Source organism: Peromyscus eremicus, chromosome 16_21 (genome assembly GCF_949786415.1).
Source record: "Peromyscus eremicus chromosome 16_21, PerEre_H2_v1, whole genome shotgun sequence".
In the NCBI taxonomy this organism is placed as follows: domain Eukaryota; kingdom Metazoa; phylum Chordata; class Mammalia; order Rodentia; family Cricetidae; genus Peromyscus; species Peromyscus eremicus.
In genome coordinates this window covers 24471686-24490552 of record NC_081432.1, presented here as the reverse complement: position 1 = coordinate 24490552, position 18867 = coordinate 24471686, and the positions used below count along the sequence as shown (strand labels likewise).

The 18867-nt window shown below is 52.1% G+C and overlaps 1 protein-coding gene across 2 annotated transcripts in view; it reads right to left on the bottom strand.

The window, feature by feature from the left end:
- The window catches only part of Adamts14 (ADAM metallopeptidase with thrombospondin type 1 motif 14), a 73885-nt gene extending 55341 nt beyond the window's left edge, over positions 1–18544 (bottom strand). For both annotated transcript variants that reach the window (XM_059281742.1, XM_059281743.1), the window contains exons 1-2: positions 18463–18544; positions 16466–16866 (exon numbers count right to left, since the gene is read on the bottom strand). In XM_059281742.1, coding sequence (XP_059137725.1) covers positions 16466–16866; positions 18463–18544 — 483 coding nt within the window. The remainder of the gene's footprint in view (positions 1–16465; positions 16867–18462) is intronic.
- Between the last annotated feature and the right edge of the window lie 323 nt (positions 18545–18867).

The following is an 18867-nucleotide window of genomic DNA, read 5'->3' as shown; positions in this document are numbered from 1 at the left end:
AAAGAGCTGGACCCAGTAACGAGGGGCATACCTTGTGACGATGCGTCTCATTGGTCCCCAGAGATCAAGAGCAGAGCCTCTCCAAAGATGGTTCTTATCCCATTTGGGGTATGATGCCTAGGCCTGGGCCAGATGTGGGCTCTCTCTGAGCCTCAGAGACCCTTCTCTTGGAGAGAGGATGAGGAGGCCCCCAGCTCCAGCTATTCCTAACCTTCATGGAGACCTACCTCTAGGGTGTGACCCATCTGGGCAGCATAAATGCTGACCCTTCCCCACCAGCCCTTCCCTCCTCCTTTACACACAGAGAGATTTGGCACAAATTCCCTGGAATCCCTGCCCTGGCTAGGAAGCCAGGCACCACGCAAGGCAGACAGCCTGGCAAGCTGAGCTTCCTGGCTCCCTGCCTCCTCACTAAATCACCCCGTCTCTCAATTTATGAGATGTTTATATTTCTGAAAAGTGGTAGCTAATTTTAAAGCACTAAAATCAAATCAAATTTCTGGATAAAACATCAAGGAGAAGGGGGGAGAAATTATTTGTGGAAGGCTGGAAAATCAGCGTCGGCCCTATCTATTCCCACCCATTGCTTATTCTTTCACAAAGAGTACATAAGGAGGAAATGTACACTAAAAAAGGTTCCTCACACAACAAAAACAAAACAGAATAAATCCTTGGTTACATCTAACAGAGCCAGATACCAGGTGGGCCCTCAGCCAGTCGCCCGCTCAGGATGGAAACCCTCCGGGGAAGGCCCGGCCACCCTAGCCTTGCACCAAACTCCCTTTAATGTGGATATTTCTGAAGTGTCCTTCCTGGGAGGCATACGCTAGTGGGGGCAGCGGTTCTACTTGGATTTTTCCGATGGGCCTCGCAGTGACATCCCTTCAGTGGCAAAGGCTTTTTCTGTCTCCACCCAGAGGCCTCCAGGCCATGCTGAGGTTTGCCCCAGTTGCCCAGGTGGGGAAGAACTCTCAGTTTCAGTGTGAAATCCCAGAGCACCTGAAGAAGTGGTCACATGACAACTGAGGAGGGGAGTAAGGCTTAGAAATCACCTTGTGTAAAGCCAGGTGGTGGTGGCGCACACCTTTGATACCCACACTGGGGGAGGCAGAGATAGGCAGATCTCTGTGAGTTCGAGGCCAGCATGGTCTACAAAGTGAGTTCCAGGACAGGCAGAGGTGTTACACAGAGAAACGTGTCTTTGAAAAAAAAAAAAAAAAGAATGAATGAATGAATGAAAAAGAAAAAAGAAAAGAAAGAAGGAAAAGAAATCACCTGTGACCTGCTATGGACCTCATGAGCAAGCTCAGTTCATGACTGGTAGCAGTCTACCACCAGGACAAAGTCCCAGACATCTTAGTAGACAACAGAAGCCAAGTTATTTGGAAACTTGTTCATAAGCGTGCCTTTGTATGTATGTGCATGGAGATCTAGAGGTAAGGAGACGCTGGGACAGCAAACAAACCTCCAGGGTGGCCACAGGAAGGCCTGGGAAATACGTTCTCAGGTGAAATGGGCCAGACTCGGCTCCTGCAAGCATGGCAGTCTCTTTGGCATGATCAGACTCCTCGGCTCGAGGAGTGTTGCCGTCAACATTCAAGCCCTTCCAAGTACCTCCCCTCCCTACCCAGCCATTGCTCCAGCCTCATGGGAAAGAGCGGCCTATACCCACTGCCTAACCATCTCCCTGCCTCCCTCTACCCACGCAAATGGGCCTCGGAGGTACCACTTCCCGAAAGGTGCTCACCCGTGACTACCCTGTAGCCAAAGCTGGCTATCCCTTCCTTGCCCTGGCCTGGTCTCCTCTGATCACATTCTCTTTCTAAACTTATCCCGGATCCTGGCTTAGAAGACCTCCTGCTGGCAGATAATCCCTGATCATACCAGCCATCCCAACTCCTTATACATATGTGTATTCCTTTCATGTTTACCCAACAACCCCCTGGGTAGATAGAGACCCAGATTTCCACCAGGCAGGCAAACTTCAGAGAACTCTAGGCTGTGTCCAGACCTGCTCTCTCTTCTTTGTTTTACCCATTTCTGGGGGGAAAAAAAAATCAAGGTAGTCCAGGACTCAAGACCTGCAACTTCTGATACCCTAACCCTGCAGTCAGTGCATCCAAGGGTCCGTCAGGGCCCAGACCCTGAGCAGCCATGCTGGGCTACTGTCTCTAATATGACATGAGAGAAGTGCCATCCACCACCTTAGGGCAGAGTTCCTGTCAGGGCTCCTCTGTGCACAGGCATGATGGAGAGCCGTGAAGGGGGCGGGGGCGAGGGGAGAGACAAGCCTCTACTAGTCTTAACGAACTTATATCTGGATGATACTACTTTTACAACTTGATAATTAAGACAAACAACCCAATTTAAAAATAGGCAAAGGATCTGAGTAGCCATTTCTCCAAGGAACATATTTAAATGGCCAATGAGAAGGTGCCCAGTGTCATTAGTCAGCGGGGGAACTCAAATCCAAACCACAATGAAAAGCTGCTTCACACCCACTAGGTTGGCTCGAACCAAAGTAAGATAATAACAAGTGTTGGCAAGAAGGAGGGGAAACTGGAGCCATTACACACTGCTGGTGGGAACGTAGAACGCACAGCCGCTTGAAATCAGCCTGGCAGCTCCTCACACAATTAAACAGCTTTAATACAGCATCCAGAAAGTCCCCTCCTAGGTACAGACCCAAGACAAACAAAAATACGTCCACACAAAAAAACTTGTCCGTGGACTGTTAACCTTCATTGTGAACTTGGTTGAATCGAGAATCACCTAGGAGACACACTTCTTGACTTGTCTGGGAAGGCATTTCCAGATAGGCCTAACTGAGGAAGGGAGACCCATCCTGAATGTGGGCAGCAGCATCCCACGGCCCCAGTAAGAAGGGAAAACCTGGGGACAGCAAGCTGAGCAGCAGCACTCACCTCTCTCTGCGGCCTGAACAAAGATGCAGAGTGGCCGCCCACCTCACACTCCCGCCACCATGAGGACTGTACCTCTTCTTAAACCCTGTCAGACGCTTCGTCATAGCAAACCCGAAACGCACCGAATCCCAGTGCTTATAGAAGCATTGTTCATAGCCATCAAAAAGTGCAAGAAGCCCAGATGCTGACCATCAACCTATGACATATCCTATGACACAATAGAGTATTATCTGGCCATAAAAATGAATGAAGTACCGACACATGCCACAGAGCAGATGAGCCTAAAAAAAACACTGTGCCAAGTGAAAGAAGCCAGACACGAAAGATGACAGGTCTGTGAGCACCTTTACAGGAAAGGGAGTAGGAAAATGTGTGGAGAAAGCACATGAGTGGCTGCAGGGAGGAGGGATTTGATTGGGCGAGAGGTAAGGGACACCCACTTCTCTACGAGCTGACGACAAAACTTTGTGTTGAATATGGAAACAGTTATGCATCCCTGTCTAAAGAAAGCCAGGTGTGATGCCACACTTAAACCCAGCACTCAGGAGACAGAGGCAAGCAAATCTCTAAGTTCGAGGCCAGCCTGGTCTATAGAACAAGGTCCATAGCAGCTAGAGCTACACAGAGAAACCCTGTCTTGAAAAACCAAACCGAGAGAGAGAGAGAGAGAGAGAGAGAGAGAGAGAGAGAGAGAGAGAGAGAGAGAGAGAGAGAGAGAGAGAGAGAGAGAGAAGAGGAGAGGAGAGGAGAGGAGAGGAGAGGAGAGGAGAGGAGAGGAGAGGAGAGGAGAGGAGAGGAGAGGAGAGGAGAGGAGAGAAAAATAAAATCCACTAAACTGTGTGCTTTGAACGGGTAAACTCCGTGATGCATGAATCACATCTCAGTAAGGCGGCTGTGTGCTCAGGGAGACTGAGACACACGCACAGCACCAAGCTGCCTGCTTCCTTGGAAGTGTGAGTCAGCACGGCTCAGATGAAAAGCCCAGGGATGTTGCAAACTCAAACCCGATGTGAGGCCCCAACTCCGGGAGATCTGCTAGAGGCAAGGGCAGCCAAGGCCTCGGCCTGAGCCCAGGAAAGTCTGCAGGCTGATTCAGACGGGGCTGAAGCATGGAACCCTTACAGGATGGGGCTGAACAAGCCAGCCTTGTCCCCAATGGGTGGGCTTTACTATACCCCAAACCAGCAGCATGAGGACTCCCAGGACAGGACACAGGCTGGAAGAAACATCAGGAGTCAGCTGGGGCCAGTGCCTGGGACAGGATGACCACTGAGTCTCTGTGTTCAGGGTCATGACCCCTGCAGACTCTGAGAGGGGCTAAACCTAGCCTATCTGCAGCAACATTGTGGGTGATATGGGGAAATGCAGAGATCCTAAGTTCAGTGATTCCCCGATTCAGATCTTGGCTTTGCTGTTCATTCAGGTAATCTTGGCCAAGGTGACGTTCTGTGCACTTATCTGGTAAAGAGGTAATACATACGCCAGACATTGTTTCTGCCTTCCAGTGACAGATGTATGGCAGCTATAGTTTCTGATGTTGCCATTAACACCACTCAAAACTATGTTTCAGAGCCGTGGTCCTCAACCTCCTAATGCTGTGACCCTTCAATACAGTTCCACACATTTTTTTTTGTAGTGACCCCCAACCATAAAATTATTTTCGTTGCTATTTCATAACTGTAGTCTGCGATTATTATGCACCACAATATAAACATCTGTGTTTTCTGGTGGCCTTAGGAGATCCCTGCAAAAGGGTCATTGACGCCCCCACAAAGGGCCACAAACCACGGGTTGAGAACCAGTTTTAGAGCCTGGGGGCTCAGAAAGGGGATGGTGGGCTGAGATGGGAGCACCGTCCTTGAACCCCAGAAAGGTTTGTCTCTGACTCCTGGTTCTGCCACAACTGGATTTACCTCCTCAGATCCTCTGCCTGTAATTGGGAAGACATTCCCAAGAAGAGGGAGAAAAAAAAATCCCACTGGGTAGGAAAAATCCCTGCCAAGAATAGGAGACTGGCAGAGGGCAACTTTAATCGGGTGTGATTTCTTTCTCTTTAAAATACTCTTTTTTTTTTCTCACTTTTCTATGGTTCCCTTATCTCAAAAGGCAATCCTGTTCTACACAGATGTCTACAACTCCCTTCCCCTAAAGCAGTTTGAAAAAAGGAGACTGTGTTCACCGGCTTTTCATGGCGCTGACAAAATGTCTGAGAAAATCAAGTTCAGAAGGAGGAAAATCTATCTGGCTCACGGTATCAATCCATGGTGGTTTGGAGCTACTACTTTTGAGTCTGTGGCGGCAGAGGGCAGCATGACAGAGGACGTATGGTACAGCAAATCCGCTTATCTCATGGTAGCCAGGAAGCAGCTGGGGTCTCCATATGCCCTCCAAGGGCTTGCCTTCGATGACCTAACTTCCATGCGTCTGTACCTCCCAAAGGATCCTCCACCTCCCAGGAGCAGCACAAGTTGGTGACCAGACCTTAACACGAGAGTGTTTAGGGGAACATTCTAGATTCTGACCATAGCACCAATAACAATGGACTCTTCCTCCGCTGCCATGGGACTTTCCTGCCAAGTGTGGTAAGGCTCCACGGGGAAGCGACGTATCTGAGACCCTACAGTGCTAGGTGGCACAGGTCCTCTCCAAGCCTCGATTTCCACATTTGAAGCCAAAGGGTTGGGGAGATCAAATGAGGGAGGGACAGGAGAATACCTCCCCGGGTCTGACGCCAGCAGGGCGGGGCTTCTATTTTCTTTCCTTCCTGGGCCCATCCTTCCTGATCCTCCACAACCTGACCCTCACTTCTCTGTCACATACATGGCTATGACAACTGTCCTCCCTCCCGGATGCTCATGTCAATCATCCGAGGAATTTGCAGCTCTATTGCCACCCAGGCCACACCCCAGACCCATGACATCATACCTCAATTGGAAGGGCTCGGACATCATATGCCCTGAGAGCTACCCAGGTGATTCCCACACGCGGTCAGGGCCAAGAATTACACACCCAAACTGAAGGTTCCCGGTCCATGCAACGGTACTCAAAGGGATGACTGAGGCTTTCCAGGTCTTTTTCACAAGATGAGCAGGTCAGCATGGGGGTAGCCAGAATAAATGCAGAAAATGGACAGGAAATATAAACTCCAGTGGACCATCTGTGCATGCCCTGAGTGGGGTTAAGCCAAGCCAGGGTGGTTCTGCATGCCTCTGGCATTGGGAGCATCCCCACCCTTGTAGGGAGTGACCAAGGATTCTCGAGATCACTCTATCAGTGCCTCATGCCATCTCAGGACCTCACTCCCTCCTCCCCGCAAAGACAACGCCTCTGTGAGTGAAAAATAACTGGCCAGGCAGGCCGGTGGTGGCTCAAGCTTTTAATCCTAGCACTTGGGAGGCAGAGGCAGGTGGATCTTTGTGAGTTCGAGGCCAGCCTGGTCTACAGAGCCACAGTGACACAGAGAAACCCTGTCTCAGAAAACCAAAAAAAAAAAAAAAAAAAAAAAAAAAACCTGTCCAAAACTGCCCCCAAAGACAATGAGGGTCTTGAGGTCCAGGAAGTGGCCGAGGGGTTATGATCTGCAGTAGCCAATGGCAAGTAAGGGATGTCTGTGGCTACCCAAGGTGGGGAAGTCCACAGTGCCGATAAGTCCGAGTCCCTCTGTGGTTTTGATGTTGATGATGATAAGGAGGACAATGACAGAGGTGGTGATAATTAACTGTCCTCTGTTGCCAACCAGAACGCAGTTGGTTTATGTCATTAACAGTTTGGTAAATACACTTAAAGGAAGAGTGGCTGTTTTATTTCCACCTCCAGAGGGAGGGGTCCTGATGTAGGTGGCGGGGCAGGGCTCACACCAAAAGGTGTCCTGAGCCTCCCCCCCTTCCTCTGCAAACCGTGCCCTGGGGTCCGTCCAGAGTCCGAGCATTTCCCCCTGGGGGGCTGAAGCCACCCACGTTTCCATTTCCCTATGCCCAGAAGCCACACGGCTCCAAGGCTCCCCTATCCCACTCCATCATCGCCACAGCCCACCATGATCGGGCTGGGAGCTCTGCCTGGCCCCTTGCTTGGCTCCCAGTCCTGGCAGCGGCTGTGGCTTCAGGACGAGGAGACAGGAAGCAGGCCTTGAGTGCCAGAAGGCAGCGTGGCCTGCCAAGCCTTGAACTGAAGAACAGCTCCCTGCACGGAGGCCCCGCTGTCTGCACCCTGTGGCTCAGATGCCAACCAGAGTACTTGGGGAAGCTCCAGGGAAAGGGTACAGACAGCCCCCTTAGCCTGGGAGAGCCGGCCAAGAGAGAGCCCAGAAGGTCCTGCTTCGGCTGTAAGCCACCTCCCTCCCACGTTAGATCACAAGTGTGAACGTCCATCTCGGACTCTGATACAGGGTCAGTCTGTGGCAAGTGACGGATGAGCTCTGTGGCAGCCTAGGGGAAGAAGGTTCCTGTGTCAGACAGGGAAGCACAGGAGAAGAGGAAGTGGGGCATGCCACACACCCAAATCCCATGTCAACGGGCTCCAGCCCCAGTGGCCCAGACAACTCACCGACCCTCTCGGAAATTCCAGTTTCTTTTATAGAGGTGCGAGAGCAGACAAAATACAAATAAAGCCTCCGTGGGGACTGCACCCCTAGAATGTTCCATATTGCCAGGCTTCTGACACCTCGTCACTGTGTCTATTAGTTACCAAAAGCACACATCTCCATGCCGCAGCTGTAAGGCCTCTTCACCTGCAGTATCATTCATTCCCTCATCCATCCATCCATTCATTCATCCATTTATTTGTTTAATCATTCATCAGAGAGGGTCCATTCTAAATACTCCCAATACAATTTTTTAAAAAATGTGTCTCTATGACCCGAGGAAATAGCCCAGGGGGTAAGAGCACTTGCACACACGTGCAGACCTAGCATCAGATCCCCAGTATCCATAGAAAGAGCTGAGAGCCGCTGTGCTGGGGGGACAGAGACAGGAGGATTGCTGGGCTTGCCGGCCAGCCAGTCAGCCTAGTTGAAAACAACAAGCTCCAGGTTCAGTGAGAGGCTGTGTCTCCAGCAAATGATTGATAGAGGAAGCCAGCTGCCATCCTCCTCCCATTTCCATGTGTGCATACACACACACACACACACACACGCACACACACGCACGCACATGCACGCACACGCACACACACACAATTCATCTTCACACTGAGCTACCACTTCACTGAGCTGGAGGCAGACAACAAACACATCTGTAGAACTGTAGCATCCCGAAGGAGACAGTAGTAGATGATATAAAACAAGAATAAAGGCCGCTGGAGACTAGAATTTTATCTGTGGCACTGTGAAATTGAACCTGGGGCCCTGTGGATGCTAGGCAAGAACTCTGTCACTGGGCTACATCCCTAGCCCTTTTTTGATTTATTTAAATTTCGGGACAGGATCTCACTAAGTAACCCAGACTGGCCCTGAACTCAGACAGGCTTTTATTTGTTTCTTTTTAAATAAGACAGGGTCTCGTAGTGTAGCTTAGGTAGCCTGAAACTCACTATATAACCCAGACTGACATCAAACTTATAGCAATCCTCCTGGCTGAGCCTCCTGGGGAGCTGAGATTATAGGCATGTACCACCAAGACCACTGAGGTTGGACTGTGGCCCTTATAAAAGATCTGTTTTTAAGGCTGGAGAGATGACTCCATGGTTGAGAACTCTTGCAGAGGACCCAGGTTCAGTTCCCAGCATCCCAACGGTGGTCCAGAAGCATCTGTAACTCTGGTTCCTAGGGATCATACACCCTCTTCTGACCTCTTCAGGCACACATGTGGTACACAGACACACGTAAAGACAGAACACTCATACACATAAAATTAAACTTTAAATAATAATAATAAATCTGATTTCTCACAACAGTGGCCATAGGGAACTATGGGGACACAGTAGCCCCCACATCTCCAGGCCAGTAGCTCTGGAAGCAGTTGTGTCCCACAGACCTCCATCTCAAGCCAGCTACAGCTCCTAGCACCATGTCACTGGAAGCTAAGCAGACCACAAGGCTTGCCGTGTTCTATGGCATGCAGTGAGCATTTCACAGCAGCCCACCCACTCCGAGATCTGAAAATGGATAGAAGAGTAGCCATGGTGATTTGAGGCTGAAAACCAAGAAAGTTTCATTGGAGCGAAAGTCCCACTCACTTTTCCTTGTTGGGCTCCGTTCTAAGGAAGACAATGCTATGCAGAAGTGGGCAAGTTCACCCCTTAGATCAGGAGCCTTTAATAAACCTCTTTTAGGACCCAGCCAAGCCCAGGACTCCCGAGGACAGCCCTGTGGCTTTCAGTATCCAGCATCCTGAAGCTGTTACCATGGCTACCATCTCACTGGCCATCTCTGGCCTTGAGTCACCACTCATGTGAACTTTATCTTTTTCCATTGAGTCAGGAGGGGCTGAGGGATTGTGGGAGGTGCCTTGGCATCTCCCTGAGGGGGACAGTCACTTCCATATGTACCCTGAGTCTCCTCCCATCCCTGGGCCTTGGCCTTCTTAGCTAGGAAATAGAGGGACACTGAGGCCCCAGAGCCTCTTCCAGACATAGCTTCTCCAAGGACAGGGAGAGGACAGGGACTGTTCTGAGCTGAGACCTACTACAGGAATGGATGTGACAGGGCCATCTTCAGACACAGGGGTAGCTGTCACAGCCACTCCTGACCTGCCAGGGCTGAGATGTCATGTGGACATCGGTGGCAGTTTTAGGGCTTTGAAGGCAGGGCAAGGCCCACGTGCTGGTAACCCCGTGCCAGGGAGCTGGCAGGAACTTAAGAATTTTCCACTGCAGAGCTGGGGAGCTCCTGCAGGCACTCACTGGGAGCCCACCCGGGTCTCTCCCACAGAGACCAGGAGGTAGATAGGCAGGCAAGTCCAGCCTTCCACCAGCCCCAGCCACCCTCCCTCTAGCCAGCCTGGAGACACAGCTGAGGAAGGAAAATCAAACCAAACATGGCCAGGAGGAGAGTTCTCTCTGCTCCAGAGCAGCAGCAGTGAGGTGATGTCTGGCTTTTACTCCATATCATAAATAGGTTATTAACCCAGGGCTGACAGCGAGGCAGGGCTGTGGGGAGACCCGGACAGCAAGACTGTGATAGTGACTACCTCCAGGGCTGGAAAGTCCCAGAAGCCGGGCTGCTCCACTAACACAGACCAGGTAGCCCAAGGCAGGGGCAACAGGGGAAGAGCCCTCCCAGGAGCAGGAGGTAGGACCTGGAGCAGACGGGACATCCAGGGGTCCATAAGGGAACCTGCTGCACACCTCACCACTCTGTCCTTGCTCATTAGAGTTCCCATTTACTGTCTCCCAACTTTGAGCAGCAACTTAGCTGCAGCATTTTAAAAAGATAGTGTGTGCTTGTGCATGTGCCTGTGTGTGTGTGTGTGTGTGTGCATCTGTGTGTGTGCATGTGCATCTGTGTGTGTGTGCATGTGCCTCTGTGTGTGTGTGCATGTGCCTCTGTGTGTGTGTGCATCTGTGTGTGTGCATCTGTGCGTGTATGTGTGTGCATCTGTGTGTGTGCATCTGTGTGTGTGTGCATCTGTGTGTGTGTGCATGTGCATCTGTGTGCTTGTGCATGTGTGTGTGTGTGTGTGTGTGTGTGTGTGTACATCTGTGTGTGTGTGTGCCACATGTGTGCAGGTGCCTGAGGATGCCAGAAGAGGGCACCAAACTCCCTGGGACTGGAGTCACAGGCCGTTGAGAGCCACCCAGTGTAGGTGCTGGGAACCCAACTCAGGTCCTAGAGGTGCAGCAAGAGCTTTTCAGCGCCAAGTGCATCCTTTCCAATCAACAAAACTACAAGGTAGTTTGGGGTGGATGCAACTCAGTTGGTAGAATGCTTGCCTAGCAAGTGTGGAATCCTGGGTTCCTTCCCTAGCACCACATACAGGGCACAGTGGTTCACGCCTGAATCCCAGCTCTCAGGAGATAAAGGCAGAAGAACCCCAAGTTCAAGATCATCTTCAGCTACATAGCAAGTTTGAGGCTAGCTTGGATTATATAAGACTTTGTCTCAACAAAGAAGGTAAGGACATCACTTTATAGGTGCAGAAATGGGCTCAGAGGTCGAGTCCCTCCGTGTGGAGGAGCGTTTGCAAAGATGGCAATGTCATCAGCCCTGTCCCTGTGTGTACATTCTTTGCAGGGAGGTGTTGCCACTCATCCCTTCAAGAGATAGAGTCCATGTCCTTGCCTGGGAAAATCTCCCCTAGCCTTATAGTGTGGCTTGGCCAATACAAAGAACATCACAAAGCTTCCAAGGCTGGACCTTAAGAGGCCATATGGCTTCTGCCTTCCCCATCTTGGAATGCTGCCTGGAGACTGTGGGGAAAGAGCCAGGCTGTCTGCTGGAGGAAGAGAGGCCGCAGGGGGGCGGAGAACTCAGGCCATCTAACTTATAGCCAGCACCACACTGGTATAAGGAAGAGGCCAGAGGGGGCCTTCCAGCCAGCCCACCCAGCAGCCTCAAGAGAAGGCCCAGGAGACAGTCAGAATAAGGACCACCAGGAGAGGGCCTGGGTGAGGTTAGATCAGTGTGGGCTTGGACTACCAGATGAAGCCCACAGACCCCTGGGTGGCCTTCAGACAAATAAGATGCCCTTGACTTCATCATCCTGCCTGCCAGCAACTCAGACTAGGAAACGCAGATGACGAGGATACATCAGCAGACGGTCATTGCTGACAGGTCTGTAAGGGGCCCTTTGCACACTGACAAGTCCAGGAAGTAATGACTATGATGACCTCTGCTTTCGAGATAAGAAGACTGGGAAACAGATGGGTTAGGGAGTTGGCCAGGGTCACAGCGCACGCACAGGGCAGAGCTGGAAGTTCACCCCAAGTAGACCAGTTCCTCATTCCAAATACACACTGCACGGCCTACTAGTGCGGGCTGAATACCCTTCAGTACCTGAGTGTTGAAATCTAGACACAAATGTGACTGTCTAAAAGGTGGGGCCTTTAGTATGTGATTAAGCCATGAGGATGGAGTCCTCAGAAATGGGATTAGCCACCTTATAAAAGGGCTGGTAGCAACTCCCTAGCCCCTGTTGGTCCTCCTTCTTTCCTGTCTCTGTTTTCCTTGCGCGATGCCTTCCATTCACCCTTTGAAACGTGTTCCAATCCCCTGAACCCCTGTACCTCTGCACCCCCCCTTCCCAGTGCAGTCCCTGGGGCTGAGTGCAGTTTGTTTTAAATGGTGTAATAGAATGTCAAGCATCAACTCTGAAGCCCCAGAACCTGGCCGGAGCCTGGCTCTGTGCAAGGCCCCCAGATTGTTAAGAGTGCTGCACCTTGGAATGCTCCCTTGCCTGGGAAAGCGTCTGAGTGGTGTCATAATCGTGCTCCCTTGAGCTGGGCAAGCATCGTTCACACCACCCCCGCCCCCACAAAGCTACCACAGTGTGGGTAGGTGGATGGCCCAGCCTGCCTGAGGAGCCAGGTGGCCTAGGTGGCCACTAAAATAAACCACTGGACTGAGCCCCACTTTTCAAGACCCACCATAAACTCACATGATGAGGACCCTAAATCCAGGGACCGTTAGAAACTTACTAAAGGTCCAGGTCACACAGCCCCTCAGCACCAGAGTTGAAAAAACTACACTTCCCGTCTCACAATGGCTACTAGCAAGACCTTTCCAGGCCTTTCTGTAGGTCAGGTACTTTCCATAATTACATGATTAAAATACAGTCCACACATGTGTAAGTGCATCGTGAAAGGTACAGCTTTCATGACGTACTGCTTCTCCAGATAAGCATAGTTATGTGCCCACAGCAGCGGCATTCACATCTCAGCCCTTCTCCCTAGAGTGCATGCCACTGCGGCTGTGTGTGTGTGTGTGTGTGTGTGCGCGCGCGCGCGCGTGTGCGTGCGTGTGCGTGTGTGTGCGCGCGCGCGTGCGTGTGTGTGTGTGTGTGTGTGTGGGGGTGTGTGTGTGGGTGTGTGTGTGGGTGTGGTGTGGTGTATGCGTGTGTGTGGTATATGTGTGTGGTGTGTGTGTGTGTGGTGTATGTGTGGGTGTGTGTGTGTGGTATATGTGTGTGGAGTGTGTGTGTGGTGTATGTGTGTGTGTGTGGTGTGTGTGTGTGGTGTGTGTGTGTGGTATATGTGTGTGTGTGTGTATGATGTATATATCACAGATACATACATGTGTGTGAAGGCTGGCGTCTTTTTTAACTGTTCTTCACTCTCTTGAGACAGCATCTCACTAAGCCTGCTCATCAGTCAGGCGTCTCCTGTCTCGACCTTCCCGGCACTAGGATCACAGGTGTGCACTACAACACCCAGCTTTTTAGGGAGACACTAAGAATCCAAACTCAGGTCCAAATGTTTGCCCAGCAAGCCCCTAACCGAAGACTAAACCATCTCCCCAGCCCACTGCAGCCCCAATTTAAAGGCGAAAGGGCTCTAGTTCAGAGGTTGCTGGGACCTAAGGGTCGGAGAAAAAGGAGAGTCGGATGCTGCCTTCAGGGGCCCTCCCCAACCCCACCATGTGCCCCTAAAAATGCAGCAGTTGCAGAGTGGGAAAACAGAACCAGATGGGACAAATCTTACACGTGTGGCCACTTCCGCACAGACCTTGACTCACAGAGGCACCGAAGGCAGAGGGGGGCACTGTGAAACCAGTCCCCTCACCAGGCCGGCACATGGCCTTGAGGCCCAGGACTCAGCTGATAGTCTGGGTTCTGAGTAGATCCGGTGAGGACAGAGCCCTGACCAAGAAGCAAAGACACCAACCCCCATTCTGAATCCTGCAGCCCCTCCAGCACCCACAAAGAATTGGCCTCTACCCAATCCCATGTTCCTCCAGATACAGAGCATCGGTAGCCATGATAGGCAACACATTGGGTCACTTGCAGTCACCTGGACTCATTCCCAATCTTGACCCTTGGGCTTAAAAGTGTCCCAGGCTGTCAGCTCCTGAGGAAGCACTTCCCAGGAGGCAAGCTGAGCCTTCTAGACCCCTTGTGTGCTACCCAAACACTCTTAGGCCTTTTTCAGTCAGTCCTTTACACTGCTATCAAGAGCCCAGCACATGCACTCCTGTTGGTGATGTTTGGACAGTTCTGAGGCAATGGTACCTCCTCTCCTAAGCCCTGTTCAGCTCAGCCTTAGCGTTTCATGACCCAGGCAGGGCAGGCTTGGCTGGGGTGTTCAAAGCCAGACTCGGGAAACCCATAGTGGAATCCTCCCCACCCTTAATTGGAGCACAAAACCAGAACTGTGCAAGGCCTGGGATGAACTGAAGATTCAGAGGAGAGCAAGACCCATCCTGAGTTTGACCCTCCAAATCTAACACTCCTTTTGTTGTAGGAAAAGCCCTCTGTGTGGACAGATCCACAGCCAACTTCATTGCTGTTGTGAAAAGACCGTCTAAGCAGGGGCTCCATCCTCATTTGACCTGTGACCTACACCAGAGGCAGTGACCCTCATCACCCACTCTACCATCTGGCCCAGTGGGCACCTGGGATACAATATATCATGCACTGCAGGCAATTCATGCATGTCGTTGGGGGTGGACACAGCAAATAAACAAAGGTAATTTTTAAAAATTAAGTGTAAATCCTAGACACGGAAAACAGCTTCTCCAAGGGGGCATCGCTAAGGAGAATATTTACACAGAAGCCACAGCAATCAGCAACACCATCCCAGGCATGTTCAGCTCCAGGCCCACCCATCAACCCTATCATCCACCAGCCCCAGCCACCAGGCACACATGCCATCAAGCACACTGCACCATGTAAGGCACACTCCACTAGGTCCTATGTCAGGGCCACATGGCCCTGGCCCCTGCAGATCTGGCAGATAACCACTTGTCAGCAGACCAATGAACTGGTTCAATGACAAGGACAGTTCTCAAAGAGGTCTGAAATGGTGCTGCTCACCACCTTCATACCTTAGTTGAGGCCCAAAATGCACAGACGGAGCATCTCCCCATGCCTCAATCCAGGTGGGCAGACGGACAACTCAGTACCCACTATTATCTGGTGGGTAAGCTCCTACATCTCCCACTGACCCCTACAACCCAAGTTTCTCAAAATCAACCTATGGATAACCTCGCCCCAGATCACTTGGAGAGTCTGGTCGACAATACAGATCCTGGGTCCCACCCTGGAGAGGGAGACACTATATCGCTGAAGACAGGGCGTTCAACTCCCCATCCTGTTGGTGACCCTATTGCCTACGGTAGCATGAAAATTGTTTGGAGAAAGGGGGAAAAAAGTAGTCAAAGCCCAGAGGTTAGGAGGATGGCTCAGTGAGAAAGTGTTTACTATGTAAGCAGGAGGGTTGACGTTCTGATCCCCGGTACCTATGTGAAAGTCAGGTGTGGCAGTACCCCTGAATCCCAGGGCTTCACTGCTCAGCCAGCCGGTGACCATATACACTACATGTGCATGTGTGGGGTATGTGTGTTTGTGTGGAGAGAGAGAGAAAGAGAGAGAGACAGAGAGACAGAGAGAGAGAGAGAGAGAGAGAGAGAGAGAGAGAGAGAGATGAACAGTAAGAGTATAGAGTATCCCCACTATCTGGGGGATGAGGGACCATGCGGAATAGTCCATGAAAAGCAGGGAGCTTAGAGAGGAGACATGGGGAAAAGAAGAAAGATATGCCATGTGACACAGCCACAGGGTGACTTCTGCTGTCTGATCCTGGCTGGGAAGCGAGGTCACACAGTACTAGTATCTCATCAGTTCAGTAAGGGGCAGGGACCAGGTTGCATCCCCAGCATCTAGAATAGGAACTATGTGCAGACTAGGTAAACAAAGTCCGCTGGGGTGTAGGGGCTCCAGTCTATAATCTCAGTGCCAAGCGGCAGAGATGGGGGCGGGGGGGGGGGTCTCAAGTTGGAGGGCTACATAGCAAGACCTTGTCTCAATAAGTAAATAAATAAGTAGGTCTCCATTTTAAGCATGAGGAAAGAAGCATAGAAAGGTTAGCTCATCCAAATCTGCACAGCTTTCCAGTGCAGCCACCGGTACGCCCTACAACAGTCGTTCCCAACCTTCCTAAGCTGCGACCCTTTAATACAGTTCCTCACGTCGTGGTGACCCCCCCAACCATAAAATTATTTTCATTTCATTACTTTATAAGTGTAATTTTGCTACTGTTATGAATCATAATTTAAATACCTGATATGCAGACAGTCTTAGGTGACCCCTGTGGAAAGGGTCATTCGACCCCCAAAGAGGTCACCATCCACAGGTTGAGAACCACTGCCCTAGACCATGCCTTCCTAGCCCTGTTTTATTCTGGGTCCAGAGATCCTAGCAGGTGGCTTATTGGTAGTTTCCTGGTGAATAAAAGCGTTAAAAAGGTACTATCCCACTATGGCCATCTCACACTGGGCAGAGCCTGGCAGCTAGTAAGAGAATGACAATGCCCATCTGAAGGACAGTCAGGCCACTACCATGTGGCATGGTGTACCATGTCCTTGGGAACCCCAAACCTATGAGGGTGGGGCGGGGACTGAGGGCTGTGAAAGGAACTGGATGCTGGACAGGAGGGAAGACCTTGTCCCTTACCAATCCATCACAGTTGCTGATGGCAACAGCTGCCCCAGGCATTCCGGTGACACCTCCAGTGTACACACACTCCCGCTGCAAGGGTTGCCGGAAGAGTTCCCGAAAGTCCTCTTGCCATTCCACGGGGGCCCCTGGGGCCACCAACCTCCGGTTGGGCTGCAGGCTCAGGTGAAGCAGCTTCCCAAAGACAGTCACATTGAAATAGAGGAAGTGGTGCCTTGGACCACCAGGCCGCAGAGTCTCTCTTTCCAGTCTCGGGGGGCTGCGAACCACCCGGAGGTGGCTATGTGAAGAGGGTGCCGTGGGGGCAGAAACCACATGGGACAAGAAGCGTCCCCGAAAATCCGTGCTGCAGGGCACAGTCACGACATAGTCACGGAGTTTCCCAGAGAGGTGCAGGTCTGTTGGAGGTAAACACAGAGTCACTTCACTGTACAAAGGTAAGAGGAATCTGGGCATCCCCTGTGGGGAGGTGGGGGAGATGGACAGACAGCCCTGAGCATCACTTATCACAGATCCCTTAGTCCAAGTTCATTCATTATCTCCTCATTGCTTCTTAAGCCTGCACAGTCAACCTGTACCCCATCGAATGGCATCCAGGTAGACATAAATTTGTGGACGTCCATTCTCTCTGTCGCTGTCCGGTCTTTTTTATATTTAGCAGACGTAAACAAATGATGTCAAACAGAGTCCCATCACCATAGCAACAAGCCTGCCAACCTTGAGCACTGCTTAGGAAGGGCTGAAATTCCAGATCTGCCTCAACTCCCCCACTGTACTGAAGTCACCAGCCTGGGGCAGGAGCCTTGCCAAGCTCCCAAGAAGGCAACTGCCAAAACAAACACACCTAGGAACCCGGGGGATCCTGGCCCTTGACACGGAGAAAGGGGGGCTGGGGAAGGGAGCGAGGGAATGCACCGTTATATATTTTTCCGAGGTTAGAAAGGAAACTTTTTAAAGCAGCAGAGTGGCTGCGAGACTTCTCCACTGCCCAGCCCCAAGCAGGATAAATATAGAGCTTCAAAAATAAAGAGAGACACAGGGGGTGACCTGCCTACTTGGGCTGACTGAAGTGTGAGGTCATGGCCCCATGCTGCAGGCCATTTGCCAGTCAGTGGGCCCCATCCTCACACAGCTCTATCCCTGTGCACAGCCAGGCAGGAATGACAGCTCACTGGCTCCCAGGCCCGGTGATTCATGGATACAAGTTGGAAGGAATTTCCACTTCTCCATAATCCTATCCCTCGCCTCCCCAGCTCACAGCACTGATCAAACACACCCAGGAGACGGATGCGCCTTTCAAATCCCCCAGGCAATTACATGTGGGGATTGTGCCCCTTTATCTTTTAGCTGTGCTAGCAAAGGAACCCAAGAATGTGCAAAAGGGGGCCCACTTGGGCACATGAACCCTGCCTGGAAATGACCACCTTTTCTGTATGCCCCAAAGCCCCCGAAGGGTACCCAGGATGTAAGATGTATGTGGTGTGTCTCTGGTCTATGCCGGGGAGACGATCTGCAGTGTCTGGGGATGCTTTGTGGGGGGCTTGGAGGGAAACAGAGGAAGAACCTCTTTTTTGGTCAGAAGCAACAGTGCCCACGATTTTCTGCTATGGGAAGCAGTCACCTGCTAGCCTGATTCCGTGTGGGACAACCAGACATGCACATTCAGACACACACATGCACACAATTCCACAAGTGCCACCCAAGTTGGAGACAAGGCATTAAAAGATCAAGAGAAGTGGAGGGAGAGAAGGGGGAAGGTGGGCTCACTGTGACTCTTTCTCACCGGGAGAGACTCATGTTCCCAATCCCCTCCAGTGACAGAAAGGGACAGAAATCACCACAAGCAGCCAAAGCCAAGCAACTCAAGCCTGCAGCAGGCACGCCGCCTTCCACCCCTCTCGAACCCTGCCAGGCTGGCTCCTGCATCCTGGGGCCACTCTGGCCGCTCGCACCCCCAGAGACCCCACGTCCCCGCGCGACCGGCCCGCACGCACCTGGGGTCTGACTGCCCGCGGCGGCGCAGAGCGTGCAGTACCAGGGCAGCAGGCAGGGCAGCAGCGCGCAGAGCCGAGCCATGTGGCCGCGCGGGGACGGGGACGGGCAGGCACCCGAGTCCCCGGACTGCCGGATCGCAGACCAGCCGGCAGCCTCCGCCTCCTGCCGGCCCGCTCCCGGCTACCCCCCGGCACGGCGCCCGCACTGCTGGCTCCAGCTGCAGCCGCTCTGGCCGCCCGCGATGTCCCGAGCCGCCCGCCTGCCCGCCCGCCCGGACTCGGCGAGACCGGCTAGGGGCGCGCGGGGCGGGTACACGGGCAGGGCGGGCCGCGAGGCTCGGGCGGGGGGCGCGGGCGCTGGGGGCGGGGGCGGGCCTGGCGAGCCACGGCGTGCGGCCCGGATCG